The sequence below is a fragment of the Ammospiza caudacuta genome, chromosome 5, assembly GCF_027887145.1.
Source record: "Ammospiza caudacuta isolate bAmmCau1 chromosome 5, bAmmCau1.pri, whole genome shotgun sequence".
In the NCBI taxonomy this organism is placed as follows: Eukaryota; Metazoa; Chordata; class Aves; order Passeriformes; family Passerellidae; genus Ammospiza; species Ammospiza caudacuta.
The window spans coordinates 29,043,023-29,068,255 of NC_080597.1; the positions used below are offsets into that span (position 1 = coordinate 29,043,023).

The following is a 25,233-nucleotide window of genomic DNA, read 5'->3' on the forward strand; positions in this document are numbered from 1 at the left end:
AAAACCTCTCATTAGATAAACAACAGCAGGAAAAAAAATCTTTGTAACTGATGCTTGAAAAAGACAAGATGAAGTTAGAAGGCATTTTACTGCATCAAGGAAAGGTCATTCCTCATGTACTAAAAGCCAATACTGAATCTCAAATCTATTTAAAACAGGAATGAGAACACCAACCACAAAGTGCAGCTCTGACATTTGTCACTCCTGAAAGAGCTGAGGAGGGGTACAAATCCCTTCTAAGAATACACAGATATGCTCTCTGTCCCCTTTCTTCCCATTAAAAGCAATTTAGCAGCTGACATCCCTAAAGCACTTCAACTTAAATCCTATAAAGAGGGAAGAAAAAGAGCCTGGGAGTTGTGTTTTAAAAGAAAGAAAGAAAGGATCAGCACTGCTTTTTCCTAAATTGAATTTAATATATTCCTAATCTGCTAAAGTAGCTCAAAAATCCAACTTTTCCACAGAAAATGAGGGAAGTTTTGCATTTGATTCAAAGTAACACTAATTTTTAGCTGAAAAAATTGTTCCTTTTTCAGAACCAGCTGGATACAAAGCAAATTAGACTACAGAAGTCAAGTTTTATGCACTACAGACAACTAAATTATTTCTGTGCTCATTTACCTTGCTGACTTCAAAACAGCTCTTCTTTTGTTCTCTAAATATGCATGGAAAAACCCTCTTGTTCATCTAAACCAAACTTCTAACAGTTTAGAACCACCTGCTTCTGGGTTTGCATACCTGTCTTGCTATCTAATAGACTTTAAGATTTTTTCCAGCAGGTCAGCAGAACAAAATATCAAAACCCAAAGATGCTATTCAATAGACTACCCTACACTGAACAATCTTATTTTTTTTCAGTATGCTCACAGAAAGAAGATTAAAATGGGACAATTTTTAATGTTCAATATATACCAAGACAATGCAAAAAACATTGTTGTGCACTGAAACAAACCAAGGCTACCCACAACATTAAACAAAGGTTTTTCATAGAGCAAAACCATAAGGAAATAGAATTCATTAACAGAAGTAGCCATTTGTCCAAGTGCTAACATCCATTAATTCTGGCAATGCACTGTTAGACTCCACATGACCCTAAGAGGCCATAACTCTTCTCCATCCATGCAAAACTGAGCTGAAATTTAGGGTTTCTCTCTGGCTGGTTGCACCTCTGTAGGTGTATTGCACACACACTTCTGCCCAGCCACCTGGACAGAAGCCATAAAAAGGAATTTGTGACAAAACCAAATACAATGAAAAAGAAAGTGAAATTATATTTGAAAGTTTGTTATTTAAACACAGAACTTGCACACAGAGGCCAGCAACACACCCAAGACCCCTGAGGTTTCCCCCAGTTGCATGAGTCCCTCATATGGCTGTTCAAAAACATTTAAGTGTTACTAAATTATAGATTGTGTCCAAAATAAAGTATGCTTCTAGCACTCTTGCCTCTCCATTAAAAAAAAAAAAAAAAGGAAAAGAAAACATAACATTCATTGCTCATTCCTTCAGTGGCCAGTCTGTTACAAAGCCAGGTAACAACAAAAACTATTTAGTCCATATCCGGACTGAAAAGTGAGCAAGAGCAAAAGAATTTGCAAGATCTCTAGATGGGATAATTAGATAATGAAACAAATAACAAAAAGGCTTCAGGGGAACAAAAAAAGAGGCTACATAGGGAGATTAGGTTGAAGCAGATAATGGGAAGGAAACAGCAAGCTTTTGGAATCAGCAAATAAATATAAAGAAAACAAATGATTCAGATGCTGAAAGAGTCAAGGCAGCAAAAAAGCCAAGTGACTCTTGGAGAAAAAAAAACAGCAAAGAGAGAGTTCCCACTGCTAAGAGCTTGGTACAGATCTGCACATCAGCTTCATTGTCAGCAGAATGAAAACACACAAACTGGCACAGGGCTGGTTCCAAAACTATGAAACTGAATGTGGAATTTCACCCCACTGTGTATGTCTGCTTTTTGAATGACTGGATGAGTAATACCAGTTCTTTAAATAAGTTCAGTTGCCCAGTAAGATGTCAAATAGAGCAGTTACCTTTTTGGTCATATTTTTACTTTTTTTTTTTTTTTTTCTGGGTCTACTGCTTTTTTGGAATGTCTTTTCAGCTTGATTTTCACTTTTACTTTTTCCTTCCTCTGCTGTCACCACTGGCATTGCTTTTTTTACTCCTCCTTTTTTTCCGTTTGACAGGTGGTTTTAATTTTTCTCTGGCTAATACAATATGCACCTCACTGTTCATATTGTTCTTGCTTCAGTTATTCTTTGTTCTGAAGAAACAGTCCCTCTCTGCTTAAGCTATTCTGCTCCCAGAAGAGTAAAGTTGTAATGTCCCCCTCAGTTCTTTCTCCAAAACATTAAGAATGTTTTCTCATCCTTAGTATCAAAGGAGTTGCTTTTCATGTGCCCACCAATAGGGAATACAGACATTATGTCCTAGGTCAGAAATGACTTCAGATATTCCTGCTTCTTGAGTGGACTCCCATCAATACCCAAGCAGTAAATGAGCACAGCCTCATGACCTGCAGTCTTGAAGAATTTTTGGTCTATGGAGTGCAAGCTATGTAAATTCTACCAGGGTAATTTATTTACCCAGCTTAGGCCATGAGTCTCCTATTTCTTCAGTGGATGTTTGGAAACTCTGAGGAGTTGACTGGGATAACTGTTTCCATCTTCCATTTTTCCAGTAGGGCTTCTGGAGATGAACATCAAGATGAAGAAGATTTGAGAAATTAAGTCTTTCCTCAGCTAAGTCATTTTCCTCATTCTAGCACTCAGACAGGAGATCCAATTTCAGCCTCTGAAGTCTCAAATAGTTTGCCCAACACACAACTACCTCACTACGCCAAACAAGAGCAGCCACTACCACCATCTGAAGTCTCTGAATATTACAGCTGAACAAATTGGCCTCATCATCAAGTAGCTGTTTTCCTTATCTAGAAGCCTGTAATAGACTTCCATTATTCAAGACAGATCTTTCAAACTTGTAATGCACATGTTCCTGTTCCCCACCAATCTTGTGAATCCATTTACGTAAACTGCTTCTTGCTTAAGATTTTTCCAGCACTGGTTGATCCAGAAGAGAAGAGAGTGGCTGCTGATGGAAGAGGTGCAATAAATCTGTATCCCTCATCAAGGTAAACTAAACTTGGCAGGAAATGGCCTCAGTGTTACAGAACACCACTGCATAGTCTAGGACTAGGGTTAGGGGACTTGAGCAAAAGCTCCATACAAGCGCTCCTTAGTGGGAGAAACTCTCACCCTCAGAATTAATGAAAGCCTCAGGAGTTACCATAATTTGGATAACAGCCACACAAAGTTTTGAGAAAAAGCAATACTAATACAAAGGCAGTTTTTCTAATTTTAACAAGTGTTACTTTACTATGTCACCTTCCTGAGAATATAATGCACAATTCAGTTACAAGAATCCTGAAATGTAAACGTCATGGCTGTTCTTTGTTGGGGGGGGGGGGGTGAATTTAAAAACTTATTAGAAACAATGCATGTTAAAGTCAACATCTTTTTTCAGGTCTTCACGTAAGAGCTTTCCTCCCAACAAAGCCAGATTAGATACTCTCCTGCCATATGCATCCTGTCCAATACCAAATACCTTGTTAGTGCCTAAACCCTACCTCCAACACTCACAGACTGCAAGAGTACAACTAGAAGAATGATTGATTATGTACAAACCCTCTTCTGAATTGAGACAAACACTACATAAGATCTAGGCCTGTCTTTTCTATCTACAACAGGAGATACAAAAAACCCATACTGTGGTTCTCTAAACAACAAAGAATATGTCAGGACTATAAAATAAAGGTCACACAGGATCTTTATAGAGATAAAAAAGTCTTCACAGATATTTTAAAAACACACAAAATTAAGTTAGGGAAATTAACGTGGTCAATTCAGGAAAAAAACCTAAAAAACAAAACAAAAATAACCAAACAAAACCCAGCAATTTTGGCAGCAATTTTGGGGGGGGAAAATTAAACTAAGAAATTATTGGTTTACTTGTCTCTTTCCCAGTCACTACTTAAGGACATGAAAAAGCATTTGACATTCAGGAACAAGTATATCTTCACACTTTTGGCATTACCTATGTGCTGCTTTTCAGACAATGCTGCCCAAGAGATTAAGAGTACACAAACCCAAACTCCTAGGCTACTACAAGCTTGTGGTCAAATCTTACCAAGGTTGCAGTCTCTGTTCCCATCCACAGAACAAAGGCCATTCATATCTACAGATGTACTTATTTTCATGACTACATAATGTGCTAGAGCCTCAGATAAAAACACCCTAAGTATCATCTCATGCTCCCATTAAGAGATAATTCTCATTCAAGCATGGCTTACATGTGAGAAATGCAACCCTGTACATATCTAATGGGTAAGCACAGTATCACCAGAAGGCCACAGTACTTACAAATGAATCATGCAAACAAAATACCACTGCCATTCTCAAGGAAACACACTTTCAAGACATAAAACAAATACTGGAAAGTTTCTAATACAAGTTTTTCCCAAACTACACAATTTAAAATCTCTTCAAAGTATCAAGAATATGTTTAATCAGAAAATATTTAACAGTAAAAACACATAATTTAATCAAAAGCTAAATGGAGGAAAAAGTCCTTAGAACAAGTCTTAGCTTTGATTGGAGTTTTGTAATCTTCATAAGCCATGTAAATTTAACATTGGAGACCAATAAGGGAAGAAAAGAGAGATAATATATCTCTGATCAAGCTCTAAATTGAACAGTACTTAACATCCAAAAAGTACCCATCTGCAACCTGCACATGAAATCACCACAGTTCTCTAATTTGTCTTTTTCTGAGGTCACACAGCCTCCTGGCACTTCCTATATAGTTCAGCAACCATGATTCACCAGCAAAAATTAACCACAGGCTATGTTTGGAGCGGTACCTGATTGGAGTGTTGTCATCTGCATTTCTGGTTCCAGCAGTGTCATGTTGATTCTCTTCTCAACAGAAGAGAAGCCCTTAAAGACCTCTCTTTACATAGACATAGATATGTTAAAGAGAAAAATAATCCAAGAGGATCTCTCAACTTTCATCTCATTCAAAACTTGCAAGACATTCTCATTCTTCTATCAGAAAACTGTGCCTAGTGAGAAAACTCAAGTCTTTCAATATGCAGTCCTCTGCTTATTCACTACAGGCAAGTTGGAACAGCCCAAGATCAAATTACTGCTAGGAGAAAAGGGAGAGCAAGATGTGAAGTTTGCAGAAGCAAGGTCCGCCCCTTGATGCTCTCTAAGTGCAAGGGAGGGGGGAGGAAGGGGTCAGAGACACCAGAACTGGCAGTTTTCCCCTTTTATAAGAGGAGGATGACGTCTTGGGTAGACTTGCAATCCCCTAAGGGGCTCTGCTGATGAGGCAATTTCGTTCCAAGGACAAGGAGACCCAGTGTTAACATAAACATGCAGATATCCTCAGCTTTGAAACAACATGGCCACAGACATATACATCCTGCTGACAGATCAGTCACTTTTCTTCAGTCTCTGCCAGTCCTTTTTCTCAATAACTAAACTACTCCCCTAATCAATTCCCCTTGCTGATCACTAAACCTGAGCTCCTCTAACAGATGGTAGTGTCTGCTTCTTAAAAACCAAAAACCTGCCCTTTGTCATTCAGACTTTTCCCACCATGGATCACTTCCTCCATCTAACCAGACCAGGGGTTAAAAAAATTCACTCTTGTTTCCCACATCCACACGAACAGTTTCAGATTATTTGGGATAGTGGACAATAATTATACAGTAAAATAGTAAAATATTTATTGAGTAAAAGATAAAAATAGAATTAAGTCTTTCCTCACTAGATGATTCTAGCTCCCAACAGAAAGGAAATTCAGTCTTGGTCTCTAAAGAGTCTCAAGTAATTTGCCCAACAGATAATTTAATTATCTTAACAAACTAATTCCAACACTTCTGTCCCCAGAGCACCATTCCCTTATTCCCCATCTTTCCACAAGGCTCATCATCATTTCTCTTCAGGTCATCTAAGTAAGTAACAGCATATATTTGTACCAAGCCCTAAAATGTATTGAGCTCTGCACATGTAAGATACAGACAAATTTTCAGATCTTAAATCCCTTTTCAGCAAGTCAGAATTCCTGTCCTGCCACAACAGTATGGGTAAAAATGAGTAGCTAGGTGTGCAAAACTGCTTAAGCCCTATTTTTTGACCCCTCTAACGTGAAATAACTTCAGGACTTCTCTACCACTAAGAAGAAGAAAAACTTCTTGACAGCTGCTCGACTGCTGAGGGAAGAGCATGGCAGGTTTTAGCAGCACATCTTCTTTCCCACACACAAACACACCTGGAGCTTTAAAGAAGGCAGGAAAAACTCATTTAGCAGCTTTAAACAATGCAGGAAGATCCCTTAAAGTGATGATATTGTAGTATTTATCTGGTTTTCACACTCCATACATCAGCAGTGTGCTGTAAAAGGACAAGGATCAGCTCGTTTGGGCTTCTGTGATACTCAAACACCACCTTTGCAGTCCTACATCTGCAGCCAGAGCAGGCAAAAATCACAGGCCTAAAAGAATGTTCCTTCTTGCTATGCAATCTTTATGAAAAGAAACTGCAGCAGTGCACTGTATCCTGAGCATTCAGAGACACCAGTGACAGAAATAACTCACTTTACCACCTACTCTGAATATTCATATGCATGGTAAATACAGAAAACATCCATTTTTAGCAGAAGGTAAGCTTGTTTTTGTTGTGATATATGGAAATATAAGAGGAAGCAGTATGACCCAAGTGGAAAGGAAATCTTTCATACAGTTTCCAGGAATATCACTTAACTCTCTGAAGTATGCACGTGTGCACTGTCGGTGACCACGAAGAGGCAGATGAAATTTAAAGCATTAAGCAGGATGTTGCTCATTTGACCAGCAAGGAAGATGAAGACTGCACTACCAGATGTATTCCAACAGATTCCTTCATTACACTTTGTGGCAACGTATTGATCATGGCAGGGGCAGAGCTACAGCTCCAGAAGTGGCTCTGATAGCATTCCAATAAAAATGAGTTATAGAAAGCCACACGTTACAGAAGCAGCAAAGGTCCCAAAGCTAGGATTCAGCTGGCTAAGCACTAACAGCAACTGACTATTGTGAAATAGTGCAATCTTTCCTTCATGGAGCAGCCACTCTCTGTTTAAGTAGAACACATTAAGAACCCTGCTGAATGGCATTCTCCCTTTAAAGAGCCAGGCTTCCTTTCCCAATTACTGCCCTCAACACTCAAAACAGCAAGACCAGCAACAGAAGCCCTTACACAGACAAAACAGCTGGCCAGATCTGGGCCTGACTTGTTTAGCAAGCAGTTCAAATTAATGAAAAAGGAATGTTTTTAAACAGCTATCAAATTGTATGTCTAACATTTATCCAGCAGCGCTGAACCTTGAAACTTCAAAGGCAAACTGAAGTAAGGGAGAAACCAGAAAGGAAAAAACAGAAGGGAGAGTAATATTATGAGCCAGTGATTGTAGAAGGGTGTTAGTCTTGTTATCTTGATAAGGAACAAAACTTTTTTGAGAGCTAACTTGTTAAAGCCACTCCATTAAAGCTGCCTTTGGCATTATTCTTTCCAGCCCAACTATTCCCCATCACTATTTAAAAGTTTGTTTGAAATATTTCAAGATTACCCCTTCTCAGTTGTTTGGTAGCTCCCATCAGTAACAGGCCAGTCATTTCTGTCATGCTCTGGATCTCATAGCTCTATCAGAAACTTTCAGACAGCATGCTAAATTTATAGTCTCCTGGGAACACAAAGTCTCGTAATACAAATCTGTCCAAGACAGATTGGTTGTTTTTGTTCTAACAAGCATTCCCCTTACTCTCACACAAGAGAAAACAGCAAACCTCACTGGAATGTGTGTGAAGGACAGATTAGAGTAAGCTATATATTTCCTGTCTTGGTCCTTTTGCTACAACACAGACTAATCTTCACATCTAAGTTCTGGATGAGGCAGTAACCACCACTTGGTAATTAAACATAAGTATGAGTCTCCAGGAGGCAGATATATACTAGGGAAAAAAAACCCAACACACAAAAAACAAACAAAAACCCCAACAGGACTCAAAAACTGAGAATATTTCAGAATACTCTCATCCCTTTAAAGCCCTTTCTCAGGAAACAATACCATCCTTGTTTATCAGTAATCATGCCTAGCTTCTCAACTGAGTTCATGAGTCACATAATTTACTTTTTTAAATGACAGTTTATGACACGATTTTAAGAAAACATTATTTTTGTGTTTAAAGTCAGAATAATAGGAAGACAGTAATACAATTTGCAAACCTCTTATAAAAAGTTATATTTGAAATATTTGAATCTAACTGTATTTGGTGTAATGGCAATTCAAAATGGGAAAGGGATAGCAGAGGTGGGAGAGAGGAATGTATAGTCTTATAAAAGATTATAGGAGCAAATCACCTACACAATTATTTAAAATAAAATAAGGTGCCCTAATACTCATGTATTTTAATAGCAAATGGGCATAAGAACACAGACACTGAAGTAGGTCTTTAGAACCATTTTAAAAGTTAAACTCTGCAATTTCTGAGTATAATCACCAACAGCTTACACAGCAACTATTTATCCCATGCTTTGTACAGCACTAACAGGAGCACCTTCCCATACCTAAAGCACATGCCTTTTATATGGCTTGAGTCATACTGAAATTCCACACATTCCAACGAGAATCTTTTCCCCTAACACATATGGTACTTTGTAGAAAGCAGGCATCCCAGATCAAGTAAACCCCAAACACTGGCAAGCTGGAGCAAGTTCCCTCCAAACCAGTAACCATAAAATGCAACAGTTCACTGGAAAGAACGTTACCTCATCTTAAACAACCCACAGCGAGAAGAAACCAGGAGTGTCCGAGGATTCTAACACAATGCTTTCCATAACCCCTGGACTAAGATAACTATGAATTCATCTGGGGAAAACAGGCCAAGAGAGAGGGTCAATAAGTTAGTGGAGCAATTGGAGCAATTATTGTAATTTCAAATGAAAGTTAAGGAGAAGAGGACTTTTTTTTAGAAAATATCAAACTACCTAAGATACACATATTTATCACTTGGAGTTTTTCTTTTTTTTTTTTTTTTTTTTTTTTTTTTTTGGTAAATGCATTCATGGGGACCTGCTCTAACCCTACCCTAAGGGCTGAAATAAGTTATCTTAGCATCTTAGTACAGGTGACTGACAAAAATCAAGATGTACAGAAGAGCTTCAGATGACTCCATAATGGCCTTTTTTTTGGCTTGTGTGGCAACAAATGAGTCAGTCACAGGTAATCTCTCATAGTTAAAGAAAGTTGATGCCTTGATGAACATGGGTAGAAAAGCAAAAGGAATGCAAATCTAGGGTAGAAAACTCACTCTGAAGCACATATTAAATAACTATACCTTAAATGTCCCATTAAGCTTGATGCCTGAACAGAACATAATAATTGTGTCAAAATAGTTTACTAACACCTTACCACATAAGGTTTCCTTCCACCAAAGTGACAAAAAATTGTTTCCTAGCTATCTGTTCAAATGCTTCATACTGGAATTTTATATTCTTAATATCTTTTATTGCACTTTAATTGTGTAATTTTAATAGCAGCTGTTCAGTCAAGTTGTTCATGGTCTTTACACCTATGTGTCCAGGTGTACCTATCCTTCCAGAACATGTAGCTGTGATAAGGGAGAATATGAAGAGAAGTCTGGATCTGAAACAAACCAAAACCAACAAGAAAACCCCCATCTGGCTGCTCTTCTGTTCTAAGAGAAGGAAAAAAAAAAAATTAAAGGAATCTGCTGTCCTAGGGCATATGGCAATATGTGTATACAGGACTGCCCTCCCAGTTTTCCCATGGGATACATAATTCCATGATGCTTCACAAGCCAAAGACATTTCTATTTTAACTCAGCTAATAGTTTATGTTCCAGAACTACAGTCTGTCGCAACAAACACAGTACAAACCCATGTAATACTTTTCTACAGATACCTACAGATAAGCCAAGTCTGTTCAGCAAAAGCTACAGAAAGAGTTAATCTGTTAGAAACTCTCAGCATAAGTAGTTGTTCAGCTGTGAGTCAGCAGTGCCTGTCCAGAACTGCAAACAGGAGACCCTTTGACACAGATAGGCAGCTTCCAGCAAGTCTCTTACCTACCATCTCCTCCCCTCCCACTGCCACTCAGCTTGAATCTTCCTCATACCTTGAATTTGGCAACCTGTCACAGAAGCAGTTTCACTGCACAAGATACATTCTACAACCACTTTGGATTGCTCAAATGTTTAAGCAATGATTGCCATCTCAACTGGCAGATCATCTCCGAACTTTTTTAACATGTTTAAAACTGAGGACAACAACAACAAAGATACACCATATTTAAGAAAGGAGATTTAACAAGCTCAACAGCTTTCAACAGCTGTGCAACCTCTACCCTAAGATAACTGAGAGGTTCCCATTTGAAGGAAGACATTTATTAACTCAAAATGCATGAGCTAAATGTCTTAACAGCTCACTAAATTTCTTAGTAGCCCACTAAACCAAGTGTTCTTTTATTCCATGATAATTTGCAAATAACCATATTTCAACAGCCCTTTTCATTCCCATAATACTTTAATGAATGTACACACAAACAACACATAACAAAATACTGCAGCCTAGGACAAGAGAGCATTGTGTACCTCCTGTGTACCTCCAAAGATAAGGAATATTCAGATAATCTAGCTCAGGGACTTTGGACTTTATGCCTCGCCTGAAAACTGCCCCTCCAGCAGTAAAATTCCCACTATTGTGCTAAGCCCTGATAAAGAATCAGCTCTGAAGAGGCCCACCTAATGAGTCATTTCCGGGAATATCCTAATTTTCTTTGGCAAAGATATGGGCAGAGGTGTTCCTTTTCAAATACTTTGAAAGTACAACTCTACTTTACCTGTTGCAGTCAAGTAGATTTGCAGCCCACAACGATACCGCTTCAAAGCTCAGTCCATAAAAATAATATTACTCAGATAGAGGAAAACTATCTATTTCTGTTAAATATTCCTGAAATACCAATTTTTAAACTTATCCAAACAACTGAATCCTGTAAATACTTTCATTCCTGTGCCAGAATATCCTTTCCTCTGACTATAACAATACCATTCAAAGTGCTGCCCCAAGATTCATTTTTCTTATCTGTTCCCAGCACTAGTATCCTTTTCCCAGTGGCATCAAAAATAAACTGCTTCCTCACACTTCAGGATCCTTGATCATGCCTTATTGGTTAAGAAGAACCCTGTGTCCACACAAATCACAATGTCACCTTCATGTCACAAGCTGTCAGGTGCTGGAAACAAAGGCTCATACACTTTTCCCATGTTCCAGCTCTCTATCAGTTTCACTGCTATCTCGATTAAATACCATTTGAAATCTCTCCTTGCTTTCATAAACATAAAATGCCCAAGTCTACCACTAGTTGAGATATGCTGAGATCACAGTCTACCTTGCTGACTGACATTCCAATTTTCTTCTATTTACCATCACTACCTTTATCTCCATCTGTTGTATTTTATCTTAGAAGACTGCAAACATTAAGGACGAAACATTTTTTTCTTCGGTTATTGTAATTTCTATCTTCTCCATTTTTTTGTAAATATAATTGTGATCATATAATGATGGTATAACATATATGAATGAGGAAACTCTTTTCAACCTCCTAAACACCCAACACTTTGGGTTTAAGCTAATCAATTCTTCCAAATTGGAAAACATTGATACACCATTCAGAAAAAGGCCTGGTCATTTTCTAGATATAAAGATCCAGCCATGTTAAGTGAGATACCCCTTCAATCCAAATTACTGTCCTTCAGTGCACATATTCTAAATCACTTAACCATAAGCATTATGTTCTGGCTATAAAGCCACTCTGAAACTTCCCAGCATTTCTCATATGCTGTGTCATGCAACTCCATAATGTCAAACACTAAGGCACACAGGACTTGACTGCACTCAAATCCACAGTGCCCTGCAGGTGACATGAATTCAGACTGCAGAAAGGCCCTCATATTGCCAAGACTTACTAAAATATACCTCAGAAGATGGAGTGAAGGGAGATCACCAAAAGGAATTCACAAACAGAAGCCATCACTTATCAAATGGTTTCATCCCCCTCTCACAAGGATGAGGCTGAACATGCAAAGGCTTTCATGGCAGCTTGGTGATCCTGAGCTTCAGACAGTAAACAGCCTTTCAAAGCCAAGAATTCTGGTCACTGACTAGCCTTGCCACTATATTGTAACCCACTATATAGTTGCCCATAAGACACCATCAAGTTGATAAACGTGCACAGGCCATTCTCACTCTAGGATCAGAAGGCCTCCTGGGACACTTCATTTTTAACTCTAGGTCTTGCTTCTTCTTCCAGGAAGTGTGAAAGAACCTTTGAGACATTTGCAGAGAGAAAATTATTCATCCTTGGCAAGTGCAGACCAATATGACAAAGAAAAATCTACAGATAGCTACAGTCTGAAGGTGAGCTAACACTTCCTTTGACTGTCTCAGTTTTGCACAACCCAGTCACCACAAAGTACAGGGAAGCTTTTTCTGGTATTCACCTATAGCCATGATATTTTATGAAAAATCATTTTGCTAGGATTTTTTCTCCTGAGAAGCTGAGAGACCTCAGAGGGAAAAAAAAACATAATTATCTGCTGCTGTGGAATGCAACAAGTGCATCTTTGATTGGTCCATGTTGGTTGTTTCTAATTAATGGCCAATCACAGTCAGTGAGTCGGACTCTGAGAGTCACGAGCTTTTTGTTAGCATTCCTTTCCTTCTCTTCTTTTCCTTTCAAGCCTCCTGATGAAATCCTTTCTTCTATTCTTTTAGTATAATTTTAATATAATATACATCACAAAATAATAAATCAGCCTTCTGAAACAGGGAGTCAAGATTCTTGTCTCTTCCCTCGTCCTGGGACCCCTGCAAACCACCACATTCACCTAAATAACATAAAGCATCTATAACTGGAGCTCTGTGGAACTTCCACAGGCACTAACATCAATGCTTCCAACTGATCAGTGTAAATACATTTTCTAAACTCTGGATCATTAGTTTTTCCTACAAAAAAGCCATAGTAAAAAGCAGAGCTGTCATCAGAACATCTACCATGACACCACCACATGGTGAGGACACACCACAGGAGACATGAGGATGCTGTACCACTCACCATTCTTCCTTTCACTGAGCGGGGGCAGGTTGGGGTTCCGGCCATGATGGAGGCTGAGGGTCAGCTCGGGCTGCAGGGAGAGCTCCTGCAGCTCATTGGCCACGGCCTCGCTCTGCGGGCTGGGGGCCGCCGACAGGGACACCAGCACCGGCTCGTCGTCATTGTCGCCAGCCCCTCCTCCGTCCAGCCCATTCCCAGCAATGACGGAAGGGGGCAGGCACACCACCCCGGAGAAATCCACTTTGGCTTTCGTGATGGCAACCTGCAGGACAAAACAGCAAAAAAGAGACCATAAATCTCACATGAGAGTCTTAGCCATATGTCCAGTTCATCATGGTGTCCTCCATGGTACAGAGAAACAAGCTGAGTTGGTGTGACCATTGTCAGTTGAAATCCAATGAAACTTGCTGAACTCAGCAGCTGAAAAAGTTGAAAAAACCTCCAACAGCATCGCCACAGAAACCACTGATGAAACTAGAGATTATTATAATTTTCTTAGAAAGTATGAGAACATTCTCAATTTTTGGTCTTGAGAAGAACAGATTTGATTCACTCCAGTGAAGTCAGCCTATCTGGAACTTTGCTGAACTCTTGACTACTGTCCTTTATATCAACAATAGTGTTTTAACAACAGTCTATTTGAAATCCAGTCAGGTAAAGTAATCCTTCATAATAAACCTGGAAGGCCAGCTGAGTACAACAAATGAGGATTTTCAGATAAAAATCAACTGCATGTCAAAAAAAAAATTCTCTTGTTCCATTCTGTCCTCCCCATTCACAATCAGTGAAAGTGAATAAAAGAAAAATATTCCACATACACAAAAAAGCTTTTCCACCTTAAACCTCAGCTGCAGTAACAAAACATGCAACATATAAAGGGCTTTAAGAAAATAAGTAATTTTAAAATATTTTATTATATTTCCATAATTCTTTAAATAAGTACTCAAAAACCACTTCTATGCTCAAATTAAAATTCTGTTCTGTTCAGTAATTTAAACAGAAACAAACCAGCTGCAAGTCTCCAGTGAAATGGTTACTGTGTCAACATTTAAACAATAACGGACATTATACAAGGGCAATCATTTTTGGTTTTGATTAATGGGGACGGAAGTCTCCTGCTCCTTAGCATTCTGCTGTTTCAGCTCAGAAGACTTGGCTGCACTGCTGGAATTTAGCAAGTAAAAGGTACTTGCAGATGCTAACCTTCAACTTTAAAAAGATGCAGGTAAAGCAAAGTCAAAACCATCAGGATAATCCTCCAGAAACCAATCAAAAAGCATAAACTGGAAACAAGGATTTTAGCAATATAGATTTTATTAAGTATTCCCAACTTAACACTCATCATTAACCTGGATGAGTGTGACAACATCAACACATCAACCAACAGCTGACAAAGGAGCTCAAATAGTCACTTGCCCCACTTGCATACTTAAGCACCATTTGTTCTGTAATATTCAGAACAAAGTTATAAGTGGTACAAAAATTTGTTTCAAAAATTTTTTCAGTGTTTATTTAAGACAACAATATGAATTCATTGGTAATGAAGACATGTTACTTCATCCATGTTGCCATACATGCATTCCCAGGATCCTATGTCATGATCTGAAGAGAAGCAAAGAAAAGAAGGGTGGAGAAAAAAAATAGAAAACAACAGAAACCACCAACTGAAGCTGGCGCTTGTTAAAACAAAACAAATGAGACTGAGCCAAACCTTACTGCCATATGAAGTCTTTGCTTTTACTTCAGTCAACATCTGGCTAGAAAGTGCCTACGCCTTCCTTGATATTCTTCCTGTCCAAAGCAAACATGAAATCATAAATATTTGAAAGCAAATTGTAACGGTAATCTGAAAAGAGAAAAAGTTGGAATCATGCCCTTATCTTAATAATGGACAGAGAAAACCTGAAAACACAGACCCTTAAACCACAGATTTAAAAGAAGAGAGTTTGGTAGAGCACAACAACCTTTGCAAAGGCTGGAAAGAGTTAAACCCCAAGCAAGAACAGCTGGCCTCAGGCCCTGTCCCTGTAGGATGGGAGACCTGTGGAAAGGGGCTAAATGCAGAGTAATTGCCCAGTTAGGAGGCTGGCTGGTAAGGGCTGCTGTCACCAGTCAGAGCAGCCAAAGCCAATGTGCTCTATGGAAGGAGATGTACTGGAGACATTCCACCTTGCCTGGCTCCACATGGTGGCCAGCTCATGTGGAAGCTCATGTGCAGCCAGGCCTGAAATCACCAACAGGTGACAGACATATCTAACACACCCCACAAGGATAGGGAATGGCAGAATTCTCAACCTTCCCTCCTCAATCTACCCTGGAAAAGAAAGATTTTCTTCCTCTTCTCAAAAGGGAACAAAAACCCTTGAATGTCTCAAATATGCAAGATCTGCTGCAATTAGGTAAACAGCAAATGTCCTTAGGAACTTTGAACATACTGGATTTTCTTTTCAAGGGGAATTCATAACCTGCACAATGAGCGAGGAAAATCCCATTTCAAACACTTTAACAACAGTGCTGTAAAATAGAATCTATTTCCCCAATCAGTACATTGACATTAGCCAGACTACTGAAACGGTATCATTTATGGAAAAGCAGGGTACCAAGCCACAGTAAAAGCAGTCCAGCAGAGCCAGCTACAGCACAACAAGGAGCAAGAGACCCATGCTCACACACCCTTTTGCTATGTGTTCTTGAGCAACACCACACCAAAGGGTTTTAATTGGTATTGAGATTATAAACCAAAGTTTCTCCATTAAATTGTCCATTGAAACTTCATCACAGCAGCTGGACTATCTAGAACTGCCCCTGGACCTGCACATTTCCTAACTCATGCATAAAAAGACACAGATGGAAGGTATCTCAATCCTAGTTGGCATGTCAGTCAGTGTTTGTCCCACATCAGAGCAACACAGCTTAAGCAAACCTTGGCTTGACACTCGTTCTGCCACTACATCCTGAATTGTGCTGGAAGTGCTGCTTGTAGAGCCAGACTGTGAACTGCATCAGAAAGCTGATTCAGCTGAAATGGAATTTTTCATCTGGATCAATTCCTCTATACAAGGCACAGTTGAACCAGCATGGTACAGTGGAACACCCCCACAAAACAAAAATAATAATAAAAAAATTTTTTAAATCAATAATTTGGACAACAATTCTGTTAGTCCAAGTAGAGCTGCACCCCAAAGGAAACACAACTGGGATGAACCATTATGAACAATTAAAATGCATTTGGAAAGCCTGTCTTGTCCTTCCTTCACATCACCTCCCACTTCAGGCCAGTACAAGACTCTGCAATGACACACAACAAACCAGGTGTAAATGCCAGTCTTCTGGTTCACACTCCAGCTAAGTTGGTGCAGTTCCCCGTGCAGCATCACCAGCATTTGTGCCAGGGCTTCACAAGGACAGAACCAGCTGATAACATCAGTACATCCAAACATCCAGCCTCTTCCAAGAGAACTCTTTTTCAGATCAGAGCCAAGTTTTGGTATGGAACACATCCCCACAATTAAAAAAAGAAAAAAGGCATCCAGTTCTCAAGACTACAATAAAAGGTATAATTGGATGAGTTTGATTTAAGTTATGTTCAATTAAAAGTCTGACGATGGCAGAGAGGGATTTGAAAGATGCTTTGAGGATTTATAAACAGTCATGTTACAGTATTTGGAAGTCCTGTGAAAGACAGGGAATCCTTTTCTGCCAACCAACATAAGCCTGTTTCTAGACTTCCCAGACAGTTACACCACTCTATTAACTGTCACTGTAGAATGATCAATCAGATAGTTACACAATATTGATATCTAGAACCTAATTAAAATTTTACAATGTTTGTTTTCCTGTCATTTCCTACCAGACTAGAAACTTTCCCATAAAGAAATGTGCCATGCCATGATCTTTAAATGAGTCATCCAGAAGCTGATGGACAGTATTAAGAGCTAGTATTTCTTATACTCTATAAGGATTTCAGATTAAGTACCCTCAAGGATTTGTATTTGTTGCCTTACCAGGCAAAAGCTTTCTATCAGGGCATTTTTCTACTTTAAGACCAGCTGCTTCTGGGACAACAGTGGCTGTGATACCACAGATGTTCTACAGCAGCAACATCAGCTTAAGCAACCTTTAAGTCCTCCACTGTCCAGCTGCTCACTTCTGTCCCTACACTGCCCCTTCTTTGACTGGGGAATCTATTTAACTGAAAACTAGACTTTATTTCCTGGGTATTCAATAAAATCAGTTAACCACTCTATTACCAACTACACACCTAGCTGTGCCACCATAGTACATGTGTCCATATCCAACATAAATGTTGGACAGATTAAATCATTTAATAATGCCTTAAGATGACTGCTACCAGAAGTAGCCATCCCCATTTCTTTTTCACTTCCTTGTGCCTTATTCTCCCTCAGGATAACCAAGATTTTGTGTGTCTGGCTGGCAAGCCAGATCAGCAACAGATGTAGATTAAAACTAGTGGTGTATGTGTATGACAAGGTTGAATTGAACACAGAGCAGTTCCTTGATCTGGTTCAGCCTGTGCTGGCTGACAGGAGGTGAGCAATGAGCAGGCTGGACTGCTCCTTTTGTTGGCAGTACGAGTTTAGTGTCTAACCAGAGGATGTGGTTGTACGATACACCTAAGTTGGTCTAAGCTGGCTCTTGCCAAAAGGGAAGGTCTTGGATTCATGCCTTTGTTGCTCCCCTGTGCCAACATTGGTGCTTGTCTGCCCTTATGATGGGATGATTAATGGAGCTAAAATGACAGGAAACTAAGCCTAATCCCATCTCCCACTCCCAGTTTACTTTTCACTAGTTTACTGGTGGTCAGAGAGGTCTGTGTCTGTCTGTTTTGTTTCCCTCTCACCTCATGGGCTTTGAGCTATCCTTCAGTGATCCTGGATGAGCTTTAACAGAAATTTCTCAAAGTAATTTTGTCATATGGTAAATGTAAAGCAGAATATGTTTTTACCAATGACTAAGCTAATCAGGTTTCCTGTATGTTTACTGTGATATGGTGCTGCAATGGCAAGAGGATGCACTTAAACAGCTACCATGTAAAACAAGTCCCGGAGCAGTATAGTCTTTGTAGTTTGCAGGTTTGATAAAGGGAGTAATTTTCAGAAAATTCTTTATGGCTGTGGTTCTTAATCCTATGCCTTGTGCAAAACTGACTCTGTCTTGTTTGTCTATCTGAAACTGAAGTGTTTAAATGCCTTCAGAAGTTAGAAATGGACAAAGATTAGTTACTTACAAGCAATACCACTGTTTCTCTTGAGCAGATCTGTTTATTCCCAGGTGTCATGGGTCATGCTTGTATTGTGACAGTGGTCTGTGTTTTATAGCAACATAACTTAAAAACTCCTGGCTCCTGAGAGAATGCTATTGCCCCTGCATGACTTTGGAAATATTCACATACTCATGGTATATTGAGATCTTGAGAGTTAGTATTTAAATGAACCAAGGACTATCACCCTTCCTGTACATGAAAACTCAATAACCAGAGTAAAACATAGAGTAATTTTAACTTAAAATTAAAACATACAAGAAATTTTAAAATAAGTGAGTAACAATCAGAGAAGCACAGGGAAAAGAACAAAAAACAATGCAATTCCCAAATGAAGAAAGGACACCTCTCTGAACAGCTTTCCCTTGTTTGCATTATAGGACCAAGTTGCCAGGGCAATAGAAATTTCCTACTGATTTAAGAATTGCTAAGCAACATCCAGCACCTAACAGCAACAGCATGTGTGTGCAGCTGGGCTATTTTGAGTAGACAGGGCGTTTTTTTATTTTAAACTTATGAGCAGCCTTCTGTTAAATTATCATGCCAGCTGAGATCAGCCAGCCAAAAGGCAATCTTGGGGCAAAGTGGCTCCAAGTGGACATATCTTTGAAATGACTGAGAAGACTGGAAGAGAATACCATGACATGTCCACAATCACCTATATCCTCCAGGTCATTACAAACTAAAAGAATAACCCAGGAGAAGTGAAGTTTACAGCAGGTGGAAGCAGAGGCACTATATTAGCTTGAAAAGTTATAACAATCAGAACAAGAAATATCTTTAGATAATAAAGTCACCAACAGGAAGACCTACAAAGGTGTATTAAAAAAATTATTTCATTTCCTGTCAATCAGCTTAACTTCGGTACACAACTGTTGGCAGAATTATTTCTCCAGTTAATTGAGAGCCAGCATGATGACATTGTCCATAAAGAATACAAAATAGAGTCAGCAGTGAGGCAAACATGACAAGTACTGTATGCTGGGAGAGGTACAGTTTTGAGGACTTCTTCTTCAGGAACCACCTGAAGTTAAGAAACTAAACTATGCTGATTACTAAAAAGAGGCCACCTTAGATGATGAAGTTTTATTTTAACACACACATTTCACATGCATTTGACTTCCACAAAATGAATCTGTCACCAGCTTCCTTCACTTGCACAGTAACTGGGAGCAGGGATGGGCAGAGGGGCAGAAGCAGCCAAAAAGTAAGCAAATTCATTCTGGATTAGAAGCAGTGATTTGGAGGTGTAAATTGTCCATTTTGCAATGATCACAAGCCACTGCACTGCAAAGCCTGTATTATACAGGCAAAGACTGCAACACATGGGAATGAAGACACTGTAAAACAGAGATGAGTACAACTTTATCTGAGCTAAAGAGCCCAAATCCATATGTGTGCTGTGCAGAGGATACCTTTGAATATTCACTCTCTCTGCTACCACCTCCAGCAAATCCAGCAGTACAAGAGTCAAAATGTGCTTGGGCCAGCAAGAAATGTTATCAGACAGAGGCATGAACAGCTGTATAGAGATGTGAGGACTTGAGGGAGAAAAGATGCACATCTAGTGCAAAGCAATCAACTGCATCATTTGTGCTGTAGACAAACACAGCCTTGCACATGATTTTAACAACCACTCATCAATTATGGTATTTCTCAAGCCCTAAATATTTCCTTCATAAAATATTAACATTTGCTTCACTCCATCCAGCAGTGATAGAAAGTTTTTAAGAGGTCTTGGAAAATCATCAATAAACATTAATTTCTCAAAGCCACGAATAGCAAGCTAAGAAATGCAGTTTGACATTCCAGCTATTTTTTAAGAAATATTTTTCATTCTTCAATATGTATTTGGAGGAACTTTGTGGCTTTCAAGCCCATGGAACTTTGGGTACACAGAGAACTGATAATACCAAAGCTAGTTTTGAGATTAGCAATTATATTTAGAACAAACAATCCTTGCTGGAAAAAAAAAAAAAAAGAACTCTCCACCAATTTCTGGAGTTGTTACTTTAGTTCAAAGCATGAATGAGGACAATATCCTTCTAATTTCAGAGGATGTTAAGCCTCAAACTGGTGAAGTTCTTTATAGACACCTAATTCTCTCATACCTCTCAGAGTGTTGAATGAATGATCTAGTTTGTGAGACTGAAGAGGATAGCTACTGAAGAAATAACAGTTTTTGCTGAAGTTCAAAGAACAAAAGAGCAAAAAAATGTCATGTTCTGGTGTCACGTGTCAGTGGGTACACTAATGTATTTTAGGCGTTGGTCACAATAGAGTTCAACATCATAATTGAAAGAAGAATTCAGCCTACTGCTATCAAGCTGCTGGCTCCTGCTGCTTTCCTTTTGTCTGATCTAATGTCTGTGCCCCCACGGGGTGACTCAGGTCAGCCGAGCCAGCAGACGATTCACTCAGCCAAACATCAGAAGCCATTTTTTCCCGGATCAGTCGGCTGGATGGCCGTGCCCTGTGGCTGCACAATCACCAGCTCTGATGCAAAGGAAGAAGCAGGAGTGCAAGGCTGTGCAGAGGTTTGACCTGCCTTTGCAAGAGAACCACACTGAAAGATCAACTTAACTGTAATGTCAAAGAGCACACTGAAATATCTAGCAGCAGTGCCAACTTAGGCAGCCTGCTGCACATTCCCACTCTCATACCTTCCTCATTGTGAGACCAGCATAAATCTTACAGAGACAACATGTACTGGACCAGATGAAAAATAATCTAGAGAAAAACACTTCTTTCCAGCAGGATGTGTTCCCCAGAGTGGCTCACCATGGCCACAAAAACAGCTATGCCAGTAAAACAGAGGGAGCTGAGAAAGGGAGCAAGCTGTTCGAGCCCGCACTGCTGCCAAAGAAATGCATGATGAACTGCAGCGTGTTTAGAACAGGATTGCCTGCTTTCCACCACCTTCTGACTGGCTGGCTCTCTTGCAATCACTGTCTGATGCATCTTTTAAAATTTCCTTCATGTTAAAGGCAAGGCATTCCTCCTCACCCCATAGGAGCAATGGAATCAGGCAGCAGCAAAGGCATGTGGCAGTGGGTGCCAAGAACCAACAGAACCAGGGAGGCTACGGCAAACGTGAAAAGGGAGTGCTGATGATCTACAGCCAGATGTGAGCTTTGACTTGGAAACTCACAGCTGAAAAAGTATGAAGGAACTCTTGCTGAATATGGATTTAGAGCAGACTGGGATGAGAAAGTCATTGGACAAGTAAAGCATAGGAAGTAAGGTCTCAGACGAAAAAATACACTTTCAGACAGAAGAATTGAAATTTGGGTCTAGAACTGAATGACACAGGACATAATAAAGTGGTGACTTAGGCAAGGCAGGAAAGACAGCTCAGATAACAAATCTAGACTAAAATAAAAGAAAATAAATCTTTAAATGTATGAATTTTTAACAGGAAAGGAAGAATTAAAACAAAGATAAAGTAGTTACATTTCAGTCAGTTCAGTTCCTGGCACAAGCACTCACTGCAGCAGAAAGCAGCAGGCAAAACTGAAAACTTTAGAATCTTAAGGATTTTTTGGCAAGGTTTTTTGGCAACTTACTTTTGTGTCTCTGAGGAAGTAGTTTTACAATTTATCTAACTCAGTCTGATCACAGGCTGTGACTGAGATTGTATGTCCATATTGTATCACCACACCACAATTTGAAATTCTCACCTCTCCTCCAAGCAATGACTCTGCAGCCATAGAGCAAGTCAATTCAGCCCGCTGTTCTGATGGAAAGCTACACCTTGATACATGCTTGTTTTCTCATTGTGATAGCAATCTGAACCCTGCAACCATAGATTCCTCAGATCTCATTAAAAACAAACAAAAAACCAAATAAAAAGCCCCTAAACCAACAAAGAAAGAAACAAACAGGGAGCAAGACCCACAGAAAAATGACAGCTTTCAGTTACCTCATGTGAAGTACAGTGTGAAGCCAAAACCTGAAACAGTCTACAAGAAGTTTTCTGGCTCCAGTGACCTTCTTTGACAGTATGAAACTGTCTACAAAAATTAAAACAATTCCAATTGGTTTTGTCTCTCCTCCCCATCAGTGGCCACTGGGTGTGGAACTCAAACGTCTTTGCATTCATTGCCATCTTCTAATGCAGCCACCCAGCATGACATTCATTAGGTGGAAGGCCCAGCAAGTGATTTACTAGATACTCTGTTCCCTTTTCCCCTTACATCAGCTGACTTTCCTCCCTTGGAGTTCCCCACTACTGAAAACAGGTAAGAATTTTCCTCAGCGATTCATAGAGAAGCTAAGACCAATATTATTGCCTTGTTTAAGCTAACCAGTTTATTGAAAAGAAGTAGCAAGTACTCCATAACAAGGAAATCTAAACAATGTGAGTAAAGAACATGGTGTAGGGATGGGGCAATCAGAATTGCTGCTGCTCTTTGCCAATTCAAAGGATATCAAATTCAACTGCTTCTTTCTTTGAAAGAAGCCTCACTAATTGCTCAGCAGCATAGAAAAGTGCACGTGTGCTGTTTATACTCTTGACACTATAAAGTCCTTGCTGCGCAGCTGTTACACTAACACAAATTCAAAATATTTTATCTCTAAACAATACTATCCCTCCCTCTTAGTGACTACAAGCAATTTTCATGTCAAAACCTAAGAACAAAAGGTGCAGACTGAAGACAGAAAAAAGGACACAACACATACCTTACTCACAGTTCCCACGGACAAACCCAGCTCACTTCCATGCCAGCAGCTCTCTCCCCAGTCTCTGAAAGAGAAAACAGGACACAAATATTCAGAGATTTCAAAACAAACAACCAAACACAGCCCATTTTCTCCTTTAAGAGTAAGGTGCAAAGTCCTTTATCCATGATTCTTTTTAAATAGAATCCTCAATTCATTTGGTACACACTACAGAAGCTGGACTGAAATACCATCAAGACTGCCATGCTGGTATGTACACACCATGCTACTTGCAGAGCAGAACTTTTATTTTAGGACTGCTGCTTTGTCACTTCTGAAGAATGTGACATTGTTTGAGATTTACTAAGGCAGAATAGTCACCGAATCATACACTCAATTTTCTAGTCCCTCTACTGAAACCATTCTTAAGCATTTGGTAGTAGAACTTGAGAACTGTTTTAACTAGTTTATAACACCAGGTTATACATTCACACAAAAACAGGGAAAAGATAAAAATATATTACAGACATCTGTCAAGACAGCAACTGGAACCCCATTTCAGAGCAGGAGGAAAAGAATCATCTCATGCACCTTAAAAACTCATAAATGTACTGAAGTAACACTCCATTTTCTTTGGCAATACAGTTCTAAAAGGCATGCACAGTTCTAAAAGGCATACACAGCAGCACCTTACTAGAAAATAATTATTTTGGGGGCTGTGGAAGACTGTTGTTTCAAATGGCAATAAGAAGGGTCAGAAGTTGCCATACATTTATTCCTACTTCCTTAGCCACCTTTAAAAAAAAAAAAAACACGTAATAAAAGTTTCTATTCCATTTCCTCCTCCGAGTTTTTCAGACTTTAGGGCTTCCTAGACATCAGAAGCACAGAACTGCAGTCAGGATGCCATGGTATTTTGTTAAGAAGATATAATAAAAAAGAAACAAGCACCTCCCTAAATACAAACTTCAGATCAGATGGACTTTGGACATAAGTATTAACACAGTTCCACTGAAAAAGAAAAAAAAATGTTAAAAAGTAGTATAAGCTATTTTCTACCTCAACATTCAGAAGAAGTAAGATCAGTTAGACTGATTAGCATCTCGATGCTTGAACAATAAGCACAACACAAAATGTGAGTTCTCTGACCCCCAACAAATAAAAGAATTTTCCTCTGTTTACACTGTTTAGAAGGAGATACAAGTAATGAATTGCACACCTGCTTGGTCCACTCTCCTCCACTTAATTCCACTAATGTGAAGGAGAAGGGATTTACAATACTGGTATCAAAGGAAAAAAAAAAACAAACAAGTAAGGACACCACTTCCCTTACAGAGAATGTTCCTATTTTTCTCTCAAAAAAGTGTGCCAGCACACATTAATCATGGCTCTATCACAGAATCAAGGAGTCATTCTGCCACCTCTCACAGTATTTGTCATCAAGTCAATATTTAAAATTACTTACAACTACTTAATTAATTTAATGTGAGAACTCATAATAAGTAATTATTTTTCTTTAATAAAGCAGTCAAACTAATACAACTGTAATTATAACATAATAATGATGCAAGAGTACACAATGAAGGATGTACTTACAATGTACTTTTTACAGAATTGCAGATCCTAGATTTCCTAACAGGCAAGGCAAAAAGGCCTCAAGAAGTCAAGGAAAGTCTTCCACAAAGATAGCAAACAATTAACCACTGTTAAGAGTTTGCTATTCCAACATGATGAACAAGGTACCTGAGGATTTAACAGGATCCAACAATTTTGCTGGAACATTCTTTGTGACAGCATTAAGCACATAACATCACAATTTAGTTGTGATGATGTTGGTTCTTAAATCATAAATTATGAGTGAGTGAAATTTATCCATATATTAAATCTTGACTTCAGTGCAAGTTTTTGGCATAGCTTGGTTTTGAGTGGGATTTTTATTTTTTAGTTTGCTGTTGTTTTGGGATTTTTTTTTGGAGACTCAGGTATCCCTGAAACCACTTTTCACAACAGGGAAGTGTAGAAGAGTTAGAGATGCATTT

General features: G+C 39.1%; 1 protein-coding gene across 1 annotated transcript in view; it reads right to left on the minus strand.

Annotated features, from left to right (window-relative positions):
* The window catches only part of MRTFA (myocardin related transcription factor A), an 86,088-nt gene extending 63,805 nt beyond the window's left edge, over nt 1–22,283 (minus strand). Inside the window, exons 1-2 of the mRNA XM_058805765.1 lie at nt 22,213–22,283; nt 13,252–13,513 (exon numbers count right to left, since the gene is read on the minus strand). Of these exons, the coding sequence (XP_058661748.1) occupies nt 13,252–13,513; nt 22,213–22,242 (292 nt within the window). The 5' untranslated portion in view covers nt 22,243–22,283. The remainder of the gene's footprint in view (nt 1–13,251; nt 13,514–22,212) is intronic.
* Between the last annotated feature and the right edge of the window lie 2,950 nt (nt 22,284–25,233).